The sequence below is a fragment of the Myotis davidii genome, unplaced genomic scaffold, assembly GCF_000327345.1.
Source record: "Myotis davidii unplaced genomic scaffold, ASM32734v1 scaffold296, whole genome shotgun sequence".
In the NCBI taxonomy this organism is placed as follows: Eukaryota; Metazoa; Chordata; class Mammalia; order Chiroptera; family Vespertilionidae; genus Myotis; species Myotis davidii.
The window spans coordinates 1,513,890-1,532,195 of record NW_006288889.1 but is presented as its reverse complement, the minus strand read 5'-3'; the positions used below and the strand labels follow the sequence as shown (position 1 = coordinate 1,532,195).

The 18,306-nt window shown below is 42.5% G+C and overlaps 1 protein-coding gene across 3 annotated transcripts in view; it reads left to right on the top strand.

The window, feature by feature from the left end:
* The first annotated feature begins 3,219 nt into the window (after window positions 1-3,219).
* TMEM182 (transmembrane protein 182) overlaps window positions 3,220-18,306 on the top strand; it is a 72,259-nt gene continuing 57,172 nt past the window's right edge. The window contains exons 1-3 of one of the 3 annotated variants that reach the window (XM_015562217.1): window positions 3,220-3,300; window positions 16,222-16,321; window positions 17,869-17,967. In XM_015562217.1, coding sequence (XP_015417703.1) covers window positions 16,222-16,321; window positions 17,869-17,967 — 199 coding nt within the window. In that variant the 5' untranslated portion in view covers window positions 3,220-3,300. Of the gene's footprint in view, window positions 3,301-12,562; window positions 12,644-15,696; window positions 16,000-16,221; window positions 16,322-17,868; window positions 17,968-18,306 lie in introns of those variants that run through there. The other 2 variants (XM_006761100.2, XM_006761099.2) reach the window with 2 other exon arrangements.

Here is an 18,306-nt window from a genome sequence, read left to right as displayed (position 1 = left end):
CCTTCCCCTTCCCCTCCTCCCCTCCGTGGCGCTAAGGCCCCTGACGGCCGCCAGTTTTTGTGATGGTCTGGTGATGCTGTTTTCTCCGGGTCAAGACCCTATTGTGCCAGCGTTTGGAGGGTGCGAGGGGGTTGTGATAAGCTCCAGCTTAGAGTACGGAGTTGTCAAGGAGAGAGTGACCAAACTTGTAGAAAAGTTTTTATAAGAGTTTGAGTCCAATTTTCTGGACGTACCTAGAAGCAAAATCTCAATGGATTTGAGAAAAAGCCCTGCAAGATGGCAATTCTGCAGTTTATTTTATACATTAGAATCAAAGGAGATGTAAGTAGAGGGTGCATGAAATCCGCTGGTGGTAGATTAAGGCAGCCAGAGGAGGGGGTGGGGTGGAGTGGGAAGCTCTAGGATTGGATAAAAAGTGGAAGGGAGAGATAAACTCCAGTTAGCAATTTAAGATCCGATCATCCAGGGTGGTTACTTTGTCAGGCCTGCCATGCTGTAATTTCCACATCTGGGGTAGATGCACCCCCTCTCCTCCCTTCCCTCTGAGGTTAGTCTGTTCCATGTTTCCATGCCTCTAGTACAATTTTATTCATCAGTTTATTTTGGTTTTGTTTTAGTTTTTTATATATAAATCTTTATTGTTGAAAGTATTACATATGTCCATATGTCCTTTTTTTCTCCATTGACCCCTTCTAGCCCCCTCTTATCCCCCCCCAACCCCAGGTCTTCAGCACCCTATTGTCTGGGTCCATGGGTTATGCATACAAGGTCTTTGGTTGATTACCTCCCACCCACCCACCCTCCCCTGCCTTCCCTCTGAGATTCTGCACTCTGTTCCATGCTTCTGAGTCTCTGGATCCACTCTGTTCATCAGTGTATTTTGTTTTTTAGATTCCTTGTTTGTTTCTTTTGACTTTAAGATTCAATTGTTGATAGACATGTATTTATTGCCATTTTATTGTTCATATCCCCCCCCCCCTCCTCCTTCTCCTTCTGACCCTTCAACATTTAATGTAATACTGGTTTGATGGTGATGAACTCCTTTAGTTTTTCCTTGTCTGGGAAGCTCTTTATCTGACCTTCAATTCTAAATAGCATCTTTGCTGGGTAGAGTAATCTTGGTCACAGGTCTTTGGTTTTCATCACTTTGAATATTTCTCCCTACTCAATCTTTATTGTTGAAAGTATTACATATGTCCATATGTCCTTTTTTTCTCCATTGACCCCTTCTAGCCCCCTCTTATCCCGGTAACTAACTGCTTTTCTCTTGCTGCTTTTAAGATTCTCCCTTTGTCGTTAACCTTTGGTATTTTAATTATGACGTGTCTTGGTGTGGGCCTCTTTAGGGTCATCTTGTTTGGGACTTTCTGTGCTATCTCTGAGATTCTGCACTCTGTTCCATGCTTCTGAGTCTCTGGATCCACTCTGTTCATCAGTGTATTTTGTTTTTTAGATTCCTTGTTTGTTTCTTTTGACTTTCACCAGGTAGGAGAAGTTTTCTGTCATTATTTCTTCATACAGGTTTTCACTTTCTTGCTCCCTTTCTTCTCCTTCTGGCACCCCCATGATGCGAATGTTGGTACTATGATTGAAGTTGTCCCAAGGCTCCTTACATTATCTTCATATTTTTGGATTCTTTTTGCTCTTCTGGTTGGATTTTTTCTTCCTTCCTCATATTCCAAACTGATGATTTGATTCTCAGCATCTTCTACTCTACTGTTGGTTCCCTGTAAACTATTGTTCATTTCAGTTAGTGTGTCCTTTATTTCTGACTGGTCCTTTTTCATGTCTTTGATGTTCTTATTAATTTCCTTGAAATTCTCACTACATTCACTGGCATTTTCACTGAGTTCCTTGAAGCCCTCATTAAGTCCCTTGAACATCTTTATAACCATTGTTGAACTCTATATCTAGTGGTTTGCTTGCTACCATTTCATTTAGTTCTTTTTCTGGAGAATTCTTCTGTTCTTTAATTTGTGACATATTTCTTTGTCTTCATATTTTGTCTGCTTCCTTGTGTTTGTTTCTATGTATTAGGTAGAGTGCTAATTGGTTCTTTATTACATTTTCTAACTCTTTGCTGAAGTTTTCACTGAGGTCCTCTATTCTACTGTCAAGTTGGGTGGCATCCTTGTGACTGTTAGTTTGAATTCTTTATAAAAAAAATACTTATTTTCATTTCATGAGGCTTTTTCCTGTTTGTTTTTTTAGTGTTCCTTCATTTGAAACATGCCTCAGTCTTCTCATTTTGTTTTGGTCTCTGTGTTTGTTTCTATGAATTGATAAGCAGCTGTATCACCCAATCTTGAAAAAATGGCTTTGTGTAGGAATGACCTCTGTGTAGTCTGTGCTCACTGGTTTTGGCAGGCTGGTTGGAGCTGGGGTGTGTGTGGCATCTGGGGTACCAGCAGGCTTGGGAGAGGGCAGCCTAATGCATATGAATTTGTGGTGGTGCCCTATTAGTCCAGCTGACTGGGGCCAAAGTGGGCTCTGGGCCGTGCAGCCTAGTGTGCATGTGCACAAAGGTGCCTTGCTGTCCAGGTCAGAGCTGGCTCTAAGCAGGCAGCTGGGAATGCACTGCAGTGGCCTTGCACATTGGCCAGATCACCTGGAAATGGCTGGCTTGCATTATGTAGGTAGAGGGGGAATGTAAACAGTGGTGCTCACTGGTACCTCCATATGCCTCATTCTGAAGAGTGCCCACAAATCCCAGAGAGCTCCCATGGCTGCTCAACCTTCTCTATGCAGTCTCTCTTTTGTCTATTGTGCAAGGGCTGTTCAATCATCCCTCCATGTGTCTAAGGAGGAATTGTTCTATATGTGGATGTATATTTGGGGTCTGTGTGGGAGGAGCAAATTTAGCGGTCATCTTGAACCCTCCACTTTCCTAAGACATTTTAAAAACATCTTTATTGTTGAAAGTATTATATATGTCCCCCTTTTTCTCCCCTTGTTCCCTTATATCCTTCCCCTGCCCCTTGCCCCAGGCCTCCACCACCTTATTGTCTGTGTCCATGGGTTATGCATGCATACATACAAGTTCTTTGGTTGATCTCTTCCCACCAATCCATCTACTCCTGCCTTCTATTTGGGTTCTGACAGTCTGTTCCATGCTTCTTTGTCTTTGGATCCATTTTGTACAAGAGTTTATTTTGCTCATTAGATTCCACATATGAGTGAGGTCATGTGGTACTTACCTTTCTCTGACTGGCTTATTTCACTCAGCAGGTCCCCAGGTCCCTCCATGCTGGCCTAAGACGTTTTTGATTGTCACAACTAGAGGTGTGCTCCTAGCATCTGGTGAGTAGAGATTAGAGATACTGCTAAACACCGTACAATTCATAGGACAGCACCCTATCCTTCACAACAGAGAATCATCCTTTACATAATGTCTGTAGTAATGAGGTTAAGAAATGCTGCCCTTTCCACCTTGTTTTTAAAGTGTGGGCTGGTCTATCAGATCATTTTTTAGTTGTATCTGCTCCCTCTTGGCTTTGGGTCGCCTCTTTGCACTGTGAATCAGAGACAGTCTTCCTCCTGCAGTTCTAGGTATAGTTGATTGTTATTTTTACCTGACACTATGAGCAGGTGATGGTTGGCTGGGAGGAGAGCATTCTCTGATCTATGTCTCAGCCAGGCACAGTCTTAGACAGGCACCATCTCACACAGGCACTGGGAACCCGAGTCTTGGGGTGTGGCCTTTACTAGTAGTGCTCCCAACCCTTTTTCAGTTGTAGTGACATCAGATATTCCAGTTCCTCTCTTAGGTAGAAAGCATTTTTTGTTGTTGTTTATTTGCTTGTTTAATATCCTTTATTTTTTTAAGAGCTTGAGGTTCACAGAAAAATTGAGCATGAAGTACAGAGAGTTTTCATATCCCCCCTGACTCTACATGTGCTCCATTATCAACATCCCCAACATAGTGGTACATTTGTTATAATGGATGAACCTACTTTCACACATCATTATCACCCCATCTGCAGTCTATATTAGGGATCACTCTTGGTGTTGTACATTCTGTGAGTTTGGACAAATGATAATGACATGTGTCCACCATATGGTATCATACAGAGTAGTTTTACTACTTTAAAATTCTGGATGCTCTAAACCATATCCCTGCTTCTCTCTCAGGGGAAAGTCCCTTCCTTCTTTCCTTTCCCCATCCTTTCTCTCTCTCTCCCCACTCCTCTTTCCTAACCTCTTGTCTTACTCAGCTACAAAGGCTTTCCACACTGAGACAATTCTGTTACTCTTCACTATACAGATTACGGCTTTTGTTCTATAGGGGAGATAGGTAGGCAGAATCTGGCAGTAGCTACTTTTCTGCTCCCCCAGTCAGTAACGAGATGGAGGGTGATTCTCAAGGTTCTCCTGTCTTCTCAGTGAGCACTTGCTGGGTTTTGTTGAAGAAAAGCAAGTTGGTGCAAAACCCTTTAATGGGACGCTTTTAATGGGCCTTCACAGACACACGTGGCCTATAAGAAATCATTAGGAATTTTTAGCTGAATATCTGTAGGAGCTTATAGGCCATTCAGCATTTCCCACTATGGGTTAGCAAACACTTGGGTCCTGTTTCTCCCTACAGGCCCTTGTTTCCCCCAGCAATTCAAGCAGGTTGGTGTTTACCTGAGAACTCAGTTCTCTCATGGGTTCAAGAAAAGTCATTAATTTGAAGTTTGTCTAGCATTTTGTTTGTAGAAAATTTGGTCAGAACGCTCTTTACAGCTTTCTACACCTCCAATATAAAAATGGAAACCTTATTTTTTCACATTGTAATAATTCTTTGACAACTGAAGTAGAACTGAAATCTGCCTAGAGCAGCAGTTCTCAACCTGTGGGTCATGACCCCTTTGGCGGTCAAACAACCCTTTCACAGGGGTCGCCTAAGACCATCCTGCATATGAGATATTTACATGACGATTCATAACAGTCACAACATTACAGTTAGGAAGTAGCAACAAAAATAATTTTATGGTTGGGTCACAACATGAGGAACTGTATTTAAAGGGCCAGAAGGTTGAGAACCACTGGCCTGGAGCGTCTGACCCCTGGCCTTAGTTCCATGTTCTGGGGTGACACATGAGGCCCAGCCTCAAGGCTTCACTTACCCTGAATCCCCTTCCAATGGGCCCTATTTCCAAATACAGCCACATTGGGGGTTAGGGATTCAAGATAGGAATTTTGCGGTATGCAAAGCAGTCCAGAATAAGAAACCTTGCCACAGAGAGATTCAGCATTGCCTGTTTCCTCACTGATAAAATGGGGAAAGTGTAGCACTTACTGCAGTGGGTTATTGTGGAGGTTAAATGAGTTAATAAACCAAAGCACTTAGAACACTGCCTTGGACAAAGTGAGTGCTCTACATGCTGGGCGCTATTGTTATGTTGCTGCCGTCATATTTGGTATTTAGCTGTGTGTTATTAGAGTATCCTCAAATGTCCGAATTTTTAAGCACTTACGCCATACCACATGTGCAACTACCTTAGACAGAACTAAAGGACCTGGTAGAGCAGAACAAGAAGAGAAGGCTGGAGCCATCGGTGCAGGAGCTGTGCTGGCACCTTCCCAGTCCTGCAGACAAGGGCCTCTCCCTCCCCACCTACTGCTTCTGTTTGCATTTTCACACAAACATCAGCTATTTTCTCCTCACGGAGACCTGGGGCAGTGAGGTCCAGGAATGTGTCTCCTCACCTCCCTGCCCCAATCTCTTTCTTTTGAATGTCTTTCCTTTGGGGCACAGGACCTGACCTGGCTCAAGGACCCTGGGCTCCCTTGAGCCTCTCTCCTTGGGAAAGTAGTTGGGAATGGAAATTAAAAGTCCACCGTCATCTTTATCAACAAAAAGGACCTAGTGGCAAAGGTATTTAAGGAGAAGGTAGCATACCCCAGAGCTGAGGTGAAATAAAAATGTCTTTCTTTAAATTAAGGTTTAAGTTCTTGCACTCTCTGATTAATGAAAAGCACTTTCACTACCAAGGGGCAGAAGAAGAAAACCTTTCTATTTATGTGGCTTTTGGCGGATGGAATGATATATATCCCCTCAGAAAGAATTACAACAAAACAAAGGAATGAGTGAATTATATCAAAATTATAATTGTTTAAATTGTCTATTTACATAATAACTACATTTCTACAAGTTACATTTTTTTTCCATTTCTGATCCTATGAATCAAAGAATTTCCAATTTGGTCTCCAGTTTTGTTTTTGAAATGTTTTATTGTAGATTGATCACAAATTAGGGCAGTTTTTAAAGAAATATATTCCAACTTTTTGCCCTTTCAGGAGTCAATGCACTTAAATGTGCTAATAAGAGTTTCTTATGGAACTGAACCCAGAGTTGGGCAGCAAACCTTTTTCAAAGTGAAGGGCATTTTTGTAATATAACTGTTTCTGTGTGAGTTACTCATGTGCATAGCTCTCAATTGAATGGACTGTAAACTGACTAATTAATGAGGTGAGTGAGTCTCTGGATCTTGTAACAGTGTGCTCAGTGTAAGTTATTCCTCAGGGCCTGGATACTTTGTTGGCACCATCTTAATTAAAGCCATAAAGCATCTAATTCTGTGAAATTAACAAGTCCTCTACTACAGTGTTGCTTTATATCAAAATCCCAACAACTGCTCATAGTAGTCCATGGAATGCAAATTTTACCTGAGGCCAGTAGATGGCAGTGTTCAACCCAATTCAATTCAAGGCAGTAAGAATATTTGATCCGCTAAGTTTTTACTGAGCACCTACCTTAGGCATTGTGCTAGGTGTTATGTAGCCATAAACAAAAACAGAATCACTCAGAGTTATTGCTGCTATAGAGTATGTTTGTTGTTCCTGTACTATGTGTAAGATGAGAAGGCTTGTGAGTAATCTTTTAATGTTGTACATGGTGGTCCTATTGTCATATTGATGAGGGAGGTAGAACGGAGGATGATATACAAGAACCAAGGCTGTAATGCCAAACAGAGATTAACAAGTTCATTAGAGTGGTAGAGGCACATGGTGATGGTAGAACCATATGGTGATGGTTCTCTGGGAGTAAAAATCCGTTTTAATGATGATTGTGGGGAAACCATTGCTTTTAGGGTCATCACTCAGTCTACCATCTTGTATGTAGGACTACAGGACCATGCTCCCTTAAGTGTAGCCTTTGGGACAGAGGTGTTTGGAACTCCGAGTTTTGGGATTTAGGAAAAGTAACTATATGCACATACTGTGCATTGCCTACCATTCCCAGTTGAACTTGGGGGGCCTGTAGTCAAACATGTTCATACTCAGCGATCAAACAAATGAAAGCTCACATATAGTTTATCCACATGCTACGCCAGTCGGGGCTGCTTTGCCTAAAGCTTTTGGTTTTCAGAGATTTTAGATGTGGAAGTGGCAGATATACGTATTGTGGATCTATAATACATTACTTCATGATGAAAAAGAATCTACCCTAAAATCCCCCAAAACCCATTCTAGTTTTCTGGAAAATGATTCCTATTCTGTAAAAGCATTGGGAGTTTGATTTCTACATTTGCTTACAAATTTGTTCAACATTGTTGGGTGCTCTTGTATTTTTTTAAGCTAAAGTGAACAGAATTAATTTTGTTTTGAGAATGTTTAAGTAGTTTCATTAGATATTTTGAGATAATTAAGACTATTGCAATATCAGGATAGAAATTATGACGTTAGGGGGGAAAGCACATACACACACAGTTAACTAAATAAAAGGACATTAGATCAAAACAAGCAAAGCCTTTCATTACTTATAGTCTTTCAGCCTTTGGTGGTCAAGTTTCACCTAACATGTAACAAGGACAAGGGGGAATTTACTCTGGTATTCTGAAATGCTAATGATCTTCGTATACAGATTTTCAAAGATTCACTTTTAAACTTTGTTTTAATTAAACAGTTAAGTAGGAACATTTTGGCCACCATTTCTCTAAGTGACAAGTGACTCCAAAAGGGAAGCTTGCCGGAAGTCAGGAGGATCTCAGATGAGGGTGTGAGAGGAGGAACAGCAGGATGAGGGGAAGGGAGGGATGACTAAATAACTCAAGGATCTTTCCGATGACATAACAAAATGAGACCAGCATTTTTAGCTGGACACGCACCTTCTAATATCTGATTTCACAAAATGTCTGTTTTGCTTCATTGTTTAATTTTCATGTTGCTCTCAAAAGTATTTGAAGGAGCTTACATAAATGCATACTAAATTAACAGGTTAAAAGGTGTGTATGAGAGAAAGTCAGGGGCACCCAGGAAGGAAGCTAAGGAAGTCGGGGTTGAGGAGGGGCCATTGCTTTTTATCCGTTGGCCTCCAACTTTCTAGGTACCAAAGTAGAGAGAAGCACTCACAGGGCCCTGAGTATACAAGCTGGTTAAGGTTAGAGCACACCTCACGCCCTGCTCTGCTCTGGGACACAGCGCGCTGTCTCAGAGTGGGCAAGTGATGAACATTGAGGAACTGACAGTGTCTCTGAGGTGGAGAGTGACAGCAGTGTCCTATGGGAACACTTCTCTAGCATTCCTACTCGTCTGCACAGGGGGCGCTGTAATGAAGGGACTAGCATCCCAGTGACATCTTGAAGAAGAATGGGAAGATTCACTTGTTTGGTCATTATTAAGTTAATTGGCTAATGAACCAAACATTTCTTGATTTATTTTTTCCCCATGAAGCAGGGATTCAGAAACTGTCTAGAGATCAAGCACGGAATTAAACAAACACGGAACATGCAGCGCGCAGTAGGGACTTGGTAAGTATTTGTTGAAAGGGTTAATGAGGAGTTTGTCAGAGAGGTGGGAGAGAACGGCTTTTAATCACAGGGGAGCAGAATTAGGCACAGGTTTGGAGAGGGAGGGTGATTACGTGAATGTGGCACTTGGTGAGAAGTTAATTCTGTGAAATAAACTAAACCCGAGTCAGATCTGGAATGTTAGCATAGGGACTTTTATTTTATTTTATTCCTTTTAAAACTTTTTCATCAAGAATGATCTTCAGCTAACGGCAGGAGAGAAAGAAGCCCAATGTATGATGCATCAGCCTATTTGGCACTTTTCCTCTTACTTGATAGCCCCGATCACCCTCTGGAGTATTGCTCCCATTTCCCTATAAAAGCAGACTCATGGGGTTGAGCAGTTTGCCCAAGATCACTCATCTGGAAAGAAAACGCTCTTCTTAATTCCGCCAAATCCTCACTCTGAAAGACTGTTCATGGGAGGGGGGCAGGGCGGTGTGGCAAGGGAGCTGGTGCCTGCAGTTCCTATTCTTGGCCCCGGTTCACTGTGTCCTGGGGGGTCACTCCCACGTCCCCATTCAGCTCCTTGCTTCTTCATTTAGTTTTGGGGGTACAGGGCACTCAAGGTTGAAAGCTGTGGCGGAGCCGTGACTAACACTGAGGACATAAGCGTAGAACGTAACCCATAAAGTATTGGGGATTACCTTTGGCAGTGAGGGCCCATGCAGATCTCTCTCTGCTTACCTCTGGCCTTTTTTTTTTTTTTAAAATAAATTTTTAAAACCCTTTTCAATGACAGTTAACAATAACTTACTCTGTGATTCCCCTGCTAAGTCTGGTACTCACCTGGCACCATCAGATCATTCTGTACATTTGTGGGTTTGTTTCTGTTTTGTTTGTTTTGTTTTTAGATTTCACATATGAAATGATAAAGTGTCTGTCTTTCTCTGACTGTTTTCTTTCACGTAGCATAATAACTTTAGGTTCATTCTTGTTGTTGCAAATGGTAAAATCTCATAATGGCTATCGTCAATAAATCAACAAACAAAAGTGCTGGCGAGGACGTGGAGAAGAGGAAACCCTCATGCACAGTTGGTGGGGTTGCAAATTGGTGAAGTCACTATGGAACACAGTGCGGAGGTTTCTTAAACAATTAAAACTACCATATGACCCAGCAATCCCACTTCTGGATATGTATCTGAAGAAATCCAGAACATTAATTTAAAAAGATATATGCACCCCTATGTTCATTGTAGCATTATTTACAATAGCCAAGATATGGAAAGAGCCTAAGTGTCCATCGATAGATGATCAGATAACACAATGATACATATATGCAGTGGAATATTACTGGCCATGAAAAGAATAAAACCTCTGGACTTCTTCATGTGACCAAGGAAATCTTTAACTCCTATGATCAAGACTTTTATATGTTAAAATTTCTGACTAAGAGAGTGGACACCCACTGAAAAACTGGTCCTTTCATACTCTGCCTATTGAAGACTTCATTGTATTTAAAGTATTTAATGTGCTGACTATGGTGTCTGCCACATGGTGGGTGCTCAGGAGTATTAGTCATTATTATTCATCTTGGTTTATATTTTTGATAGTCCAGCGCTCCCACAGGTGGGACCCTGAGACACCATGCTTATGCTTGTGGCCTTGCAGAGTCAGTGTGACAGTCATATCAACATGAAAGTGGGTTCAATATTCACATAAGGGATAGGTACGCGCAGTAGCAGTGGAGTTGCTTTCTAGGCTGCTGAGAGAGCGCAGGGGAGAGACCCTGAATGGCTGGTAGAAATATTTGAGAATCATGGAACGTTAGAAGAGTTTCAAATGACTGGCAAAGGATCTCATTTTCTGAAGAAGATACTTTTTGATCCTTGGATTATAAGTTTTATTTCATTTTTTCATAAGAGTCTAAAATAGATTTTAAAAAAGATGGTTTGTGGGCATCTGCAGAGGAAGCACACACCCTGATAAGTTCCATCTCTCCAAAGTTCACGAAGAGCAGGCAGGCCAGATGGAGGCCATTTCTGGTTGGTGGCTCAGGAGGTCATGCATTTGCATCTCAGCCAAGAGTCCTAATACACATCGATTTTTATTTTATTTTAGTTCCTGTTATGTGTCAAGTACTGTAAGAAGCACTGGGGATGACTGAGCTAAAAGATTTCAGTTTTATGATGTAAAAGTATTGCATTATATTTTTCTCAAATAGGGGCACATGCTTGAATGGTTGGAAATAATTAGATAGGTTACATTAATAACTGGTTTAATATACATTTTTAATAATGATGCTTATACATTTTAGGATATGGTGAGAAAATCTTAGTCATTGATGAGTCTAGTCCAGAAGATAGATATATATATCTACACTAATAAAAGAGAAACATGGTAATTGGCGTACGACCGCTATCCTTCCCATTGGCTAATCAGCGAGATATGCAAATTAACTGGCAGCCAAGATGGCGGCCGGCAGCCAGGCAGCTGATGCGAACAGGGAGGCTTGCTTGCTTCAGTGACGGAGGACTCCAATGTTCCCCGCGTTCCCCGCCTGACTTGCCGGCCTCTCAGCTGCAACTCTAAGTAACTTCAGCCAGCCGGACCGCAACATTGTATCAAATACAGATGGTAAACAAAGGCCAGAAACCTGTTTTCAGCAGCCGAGGCCTCAGAGCTAAAGCTGGCCCAGAATAAAAAAAAAAAGAAAAAAGAAAATGCGCAGTTGGGAGCTTTAGTCCCAGCCTGAAAACAGCCCTCAGCCCCTCACCCAGACTGGCCAGGCACCCTAGTGGGGACCCCCACCCTGAAGGGTGTGTGACCAGCTGCAAACAGCCATCATCCCTGCACCCAGGCTGGCCAGGCACCCCAGTGGGGACCCCCACCCTGATCCAGGACACCCTTCAGGGCAAACCAGCCAACCCCACCTATGCACCAGGCCTCTACCCTATATAGTAAAAGGGTAATATGCCTCCCAGCACTGGGATCAGCGTGACAGGGGGCAGCGCCCAAACCCCCTGATCGCCCTGCAGCTCTGTGTGTGACAGGGGCAGGGCCCCAACCCCCCAGTCCCCCATGGGCCCTGCTCTGTGTGTGATGGGATAGAGTCATAACCTCTCCATCTGACCTGCCCTGTGTGACAGGAGCAGTGCCCCAACCCCCTGATCCGCCCTGCCCTGAGTGTGACGGGGCATGCCCCAACTCCCCTATCGGCCCTGCTCTGTGCATGACGGGGTGGCGCCGCAACCTCCCCATTGACCCTGCCTTGAGTGTGACAGGGGGCGGGGCCCCCACCCCCCAATCGGCCCTACCCCGAGCGTGACTGAGGGTGGCATCGCAACCTCCCAATCTGCCCTGCTCTGTGCATGACAGGGGAAGGCGCCCCAACTCCCCAATCGGCCCTGCTCTGAACCTGACCAGGGGCTGCACCTAGGGATTGGGCCTGCCCTCTGCCACCCGGGAACAGGCCCAAGCCAGCAGGTTGTTATCTCCCGAGGGGTCCCAGACTGTGAGAGGGCACAGGCCAGGCTGAGGGACCCCCCTTCTCCTGAGTGGACAAATTTTTGTGCACCGGGCCTCCTGTCTGTGTGTGTGTGTGTGTGTGTGTATATATGGTGTGTGTGTGACAAAGACAAAAATTGAGATGAATTGTAACAATAACCAAGTTTTATAGAGGTTGTAATGATGGCCTTCTGGCATCAGCCACATTCTCCTGCTCACCTCACACATCTCCCAGGATTAGTGTGATGTGTATGTATTAATATGAAATCTCATACATTTTTATGACGAACTATTGAGATAGAAATAAAATAAATAAAATCTTCCTAAAAAGATTCTCCTTTCTCTCCCAACAGCAAAGATGTCACCTACCACCACACTGCACAACCACAAACACGTCACACTAATCCTGGGAGACGTGTGGGGTGAGCAGGAGAATGTCTGGGGCCAGACGGCCATCATTATAACCCCTTTGTACTTAACTCTAAGGCACCATTTCTGTCACCTAACTCAGGAACTCCTCAAGGTCAAGGACTGTGTGTTGTAACCTTAAAATCCGATAAAGGCCTGGGCCCCCACAAGTTCTCAAAAGCACTTTTTGCAAATTTATTCCCCCTCTCCCCAAAAAACCACCTTAATTTGATCTGATATTGCATTAATTATAGAATAGCATCTGTATTCATTTCCTATTGCTGGTTTATCGAATTAACACAAAGATAGTGGCTTACAACAACACAAACTTAAGATCTTGTACGTCCAAATGTCAGAAGTCCCCCAAACTGAGGTGTTGGCATTCCTTCCTGAGGCTCTCGGGGAAAAGCTGTCTTCTCGCCTCTTCCAGCTTCTAGAAGCCCCACGTTCCTTGGTGTGGCCTCCTTCCTCCCTCTTCAAAACAGCAACTCTCTGACGCTTTCTGATTACATTTCTTTCTCCAACCATTCTGTCTGGAAAGATTGTCTTCTTTAAAAAAAAATTGATTTCAGAGAGAGGAAGGGTGAGGGAGAGAGGGATAGAAACATCACTGATGAGAGAGAATCATTGATTGGCTGCCTCCTGCACCCCCCTGCTGGGGATTCAGCCCACAACCCAGGCATGTGCCCTGACGGGGAGTGAACCGTGACCTCCTGGGCCACACCGGCCAGGCAGATTGTCTTCTTTTAAGGATTCATGCATTTAGATGGGGCCTACCTGGATGGCCGAGGACATTACATAGACGGAATCGTGGTCACGGATTATGTGACTGTGTTTAGGATCAGCATTTGGACACCTTTGGGAGGCTGTTCCACAGCATCCAAATAAGGAAAGCGGTGGTATGAAGGCCATAGACCAGCCATGGGCAAACTACGGCCCTGCGGAGCCGAAAGAGCGGAGGGTTCTCTTGCTCTCCCCTCCGCTCCTTCACCAGCAGCAGTGTTACCATGGCAACGTCGGAAACACAGCCGCAGCTCCTCTTTCTGGGTCCAGTTTAAGAACCCACTGTGGCCCTCGAGTCAGAAAGTTTGCCCGCCCCGCGACTGTACTCAGGATATTTCACTCTGTTCACTTCGATCTTGAAAGTTCTGGCAAAGAAGCAAGGAAATTTGGAGTTGTGTCGATCTAAGGGATGCGTAAAGGAACAGGATGTTTACTTCAGAAGAAAAAAGACCTGTATTTAGGGGAGGCATGGGAGTTGCACTTGTAGGAGGCATGAGGTGATTACTTCCTCAAAATATCAGGAAGTCCTGTCATGTGCAAGCAGAGGACAGAACAGGGGCAATTAACTTTAGGGAAACAGCTTTTGGCAGAATTAAGGCAGAGCTGTGTGGAAATCACTGATGTCCTAAATCCGACATGCTGGAAATGGCATGGCTTGATGACGTGGGGAGTCTTTTAAAGGAGATTTGGGCGTTAGATGAGGGATCAGCTGAGATGAACTCTCAAATTCCATTTAACCTTCACAGTCACTGGTTCTGTGACTTAGAATTCCATTCATGATCTCTAAGCACCTCAGTTGCATATAGCTGGAGCTGGCCGAGGCCCACATCCTTCCTGAGGAGTCATCTTTGTGTCCTCTTACCAAACATATACCCCAAGATGCCAAACAGAAGTGGTGAAGGAAGCCAGTATAATTCAGATGCCTCTTAGAAGATGCAGTGTCTCGTTACTATTGAGAATATAAAACCACTAGCCATAGGGACAGTACAAGTTTAAAAATGTTATACAAATACCTAAAAATATTATCTGGCATATTCAGACATGAAAAGAAAACAAACAAACCATAGAGACAAGGCATGAAGAAAGTGTAGTTCATTGCTGTTAGGTGGCTTGTATGAGTATCAAGCATGACTCATATTTTGAGGAAATTTAATACTTATATTGAAGAAGGCTAAAGAAAGAGAGGAACAGATCCTTTTATCCTAATCCAGAAAACATATATTTTTTATAATATATTTTATTGATTTTTTTTAGAGAGGAAGGGATAGGGATAGAGAGCCAGAAACATCGATGAGAGAGAAACATCGATCAGCCGCCTCCTGCACACTCCCCAATGGGGATGTGCCCGCAACCAAGGTACATGCCCCTGACGGGAATCGAACCTGGGACCCTTAAATCCGCAGGCCAACGCTCCATCTGCTGAGCCAAACCAGTTAGGGCAAGAAAACATATTTTTGAGAATTCTTTTTCATCAGTCCACTTTGGGGATGATTATTTGAAATGACTTGTATGAGATCTGGGAGCTGCTGTGGAAAATGCTGTTTTTATGTCAATACTGTGTGCTGCATAGGAGTACATCTTATTTTATTTTCCATCAGCATTTATCCCCCTCTTCCACCAATACCCACCCCACTCCTTTCTCCAATCACCTCACTGTTGTCTGTGTCCATGAGTTCTTTCTCTTTTTTGTTCAATCCCTCATCCTTAACACCCCTTCCCCCAGAGCTGTTTGTCCACTTTCTATCTACGAGTATATTTTAATACTTTAAACAGTTTATGTTACCATATTCTTGGATCTTTTAAGTACACATCTAAATGTCTAGGTTATAAACCTGAACTGTATTCAGTCTTATGTTAGACCATTTGACCCACAAATTATTTTCTATCCCCCAAATATCCAAAATGAATGAAGAAATTAATTACAACTTCAGTTGTATTCAAGAGAAGTCTTTGTGTTTCTTTATAGCTGTTATAGCTCTTCAAAGAGAGTCTTAAGTGTCTTTGGGGTTGTAATGGCCACTCAAGACTAAGAGGAGCTTGTCAGACACTTAGGACTGGGCCAATACTGTCAAGGATTGTACCATTCCATATTCCTTCCACTTCTATGGATTACCCAACACCAATAATGATCATTCCAGCTCATGATACCCCTCTCTACAGTCAGGGGAAGGTCAGCTATTTTTTGATTCCCATGGGGGAGAGAAAGCTCCTCAATCAGTTTCCTAAAATAGCTGGCCATTCTCAGCTGCTGGGCTGGAGTCCCTCCAGGGGTGAGCAAAGGGAATACAATCTACCGGCTGGTTGTGAGTGAGAAGCCACCAAAACATGAGCGAGGAGAGGCTTCTCAAGACGATTCTGCCTTCTCAGAAATCTTTATTCTTTTTTTGTTGAGCAGCTAGGTGTTTGCCATTTTAAAATTTCTTGTTTTGTTTAAAGGGAAACCAGTGAGTTGAAAATGAGACTAAACATCGCCATCTTCTTTGGGGCTCTCTTTGGTGCTTTAGGGGTTTTACTCTTTTTGGTGGCATTTGGATCGGACTATTGGCTTCTTGTGACCGAAGTGGGGAAGTGTTCAGGTGAACAGAATGTGCGTTTCTTTTTCTAACTATTTGTGTATTTGGTGAGGATAGCCTTTTGCTTTCTCTTGAAATCGGAGAACAGTAGGGAAGTGTCTATTTCTTCATAGAAGAGATGTGTAGAAAAGAAAGCTACTGACCATCATTATTGAAATGAAATTTATTGCTTACAAAGTTTCCTGGACGTGAGAATTCAGATTGTGTTCCTTGTGCCCCGTTTGTGTTCTGTGCAGATGGAGAACGTGACTTTCCACCACGAGGGGTTCTTCTGGAGATGCTGGTTCAGTGGGGTTGCGGAAGAAAACCAGCCCGACCTCTGGAAGTTCTGGTACGGTAAGTGCGCTTTTGTTTTACCTTCTCCTCTGTCTTTAAAATGAAAACGAGCAGCTTCTTATTTAGTACATGTCATTAACAAAATAGGATTGGATTCTTAGTTGTAGAATTTCAGTAGGTATCTTCAAAAGGTTCAGTAGGTAGAAATGGCTATAGCAATCATTATTTTATGCCAACATATAAATAGTTTAGATCTTTATCTGCTGTTTCCTTGTTCATATTTAAAATACACCAACTCTAACTAAGAGGTATCACTTATAGTATTTTTGAGTGTCCTTTGTTATATTGCAAATAAAAGTCTTTTAAAAAATATCTAGAAATAGAAATGTATTGTTTTAAAAGTTAAAAAAACCTCTTTTTAAATAATGAAACTTAATTACCACCTCTGGCAGATGAAAGTAGCTCGGTTTGGGCTTCAACCAGGTTTGTGGGCAATAGCAAGAAATGCCTTGTTTTTGATGTTCGAATTCTCTCATAAAAACGTTAAGGGTTTTTTTGAAGTTGAGCAGCTTCTTAAAAATGTGATGCATTCTTTCAACTTTATTCTTTATATTGTATTAATCTTCAAAAATAAATTTACTGAAAACAGTTAGCCTTTATCTTATTGCATCAAACAAAGAAAAGAACCGTCTATTACCGTAAAGCTTATTGTAGGTTGAAATTATTAGTCTCCTTATGAAATATTACTGTGACAAACCCAAGTATGATATTTACACAACAGTCAAGATGATGGAATAGATAATAAAAGTATGTGGAAGACTTAAGCAAGCTGATAGCAAGCCAGCATATGCAAAAGGACCAGCAGGTGTAAATGGCATTTTGAGAGAAAGATTTGATAGACTATCTTATAGTCATGTTAGGGAGGAAAATAAGCATGCAGTGTGTCAAAAATTATTTAGACTGCGGTCAAATGGAATGCAGAAGACTGTGCAAGAAGAAGATTTTGCCAAGGACTTAGAGAAAGGAAGAATATTCCACCCCTCCCCCCTTAAAATGTACACAATGAAGTCTTCAAGTTTTCAAGCATAAAAGTTCTTTCTTGTGGTTTCTTCAAATGCTAGAAATGTATTTGAATTATTAAGTCACGTGATCTATTATTTCCATCTTTTCCCTAGAAACAAGCTATAGAATAAATTTTATATTGATTGGAACTGATCAAGGTTAAATCTAAGCTTTTTAGACTTTCATAGCAATTATTTTTTAAAAATAACTATGTGCTAGGCATTATGTTAGGAACTGAAGAATATGGCCCTGAAAATAAGCGAGCGGTAGTGCCTTTGATTTTAAGGTGATACAAGAAAGGCCTTGTCTGCATTGAATTATGTCATGGGTCGGATGTTTGGGGTGCGTCCAGGTTCCAGGTTCCTTGTGCTCCTTTATATGAGATTTTTAGGAAGTCTCCCCGTTCACTCAGCAGTTCTCTGAATTTGTTGATCTCCCTACAGTTTTATTTAGGTGATATCACCCAGACTCCCCATGTATCTTCTTTAGGAACGGTGCTCACTCAGGTGCTCAATACCATACTATTGTTCTGCTCTCCTTCCTAGGCAATCAGCCGGCATCCAAGACCTGCACACATGCTTACCTGTCGCCGTACCCTTTCATGAGAGGCGAGCACAATGCTACCGCCTATGACTCTGCCGTCGGTAAGTACCTCTGTCCACAGAGTGCCTTTGTGAAGACACGCTGCCTGGCGGATGCCACCGCAGCATTGTTGTGGTCTGTCACCCATAATTTAACACCTTTACATACAGAAGAATAGGATAGCATTTCTAACACTGTTCATAACTCTAATAGAATATAACGTTGGTCTAAAAGTTAAGCTACTATAATTGACTTGCCACTTATAAAGATAACTCTAAAACTATGTTTTCTGGTATGGAAACAGTAATGTTTGTTAGGAAGAACGGTTTTGTAAGGCTTTGACTGAACTACTAGCTCTACAACAGAAAAAAACTGTAGTGTGCATCCTGCTTTTAGAGCAT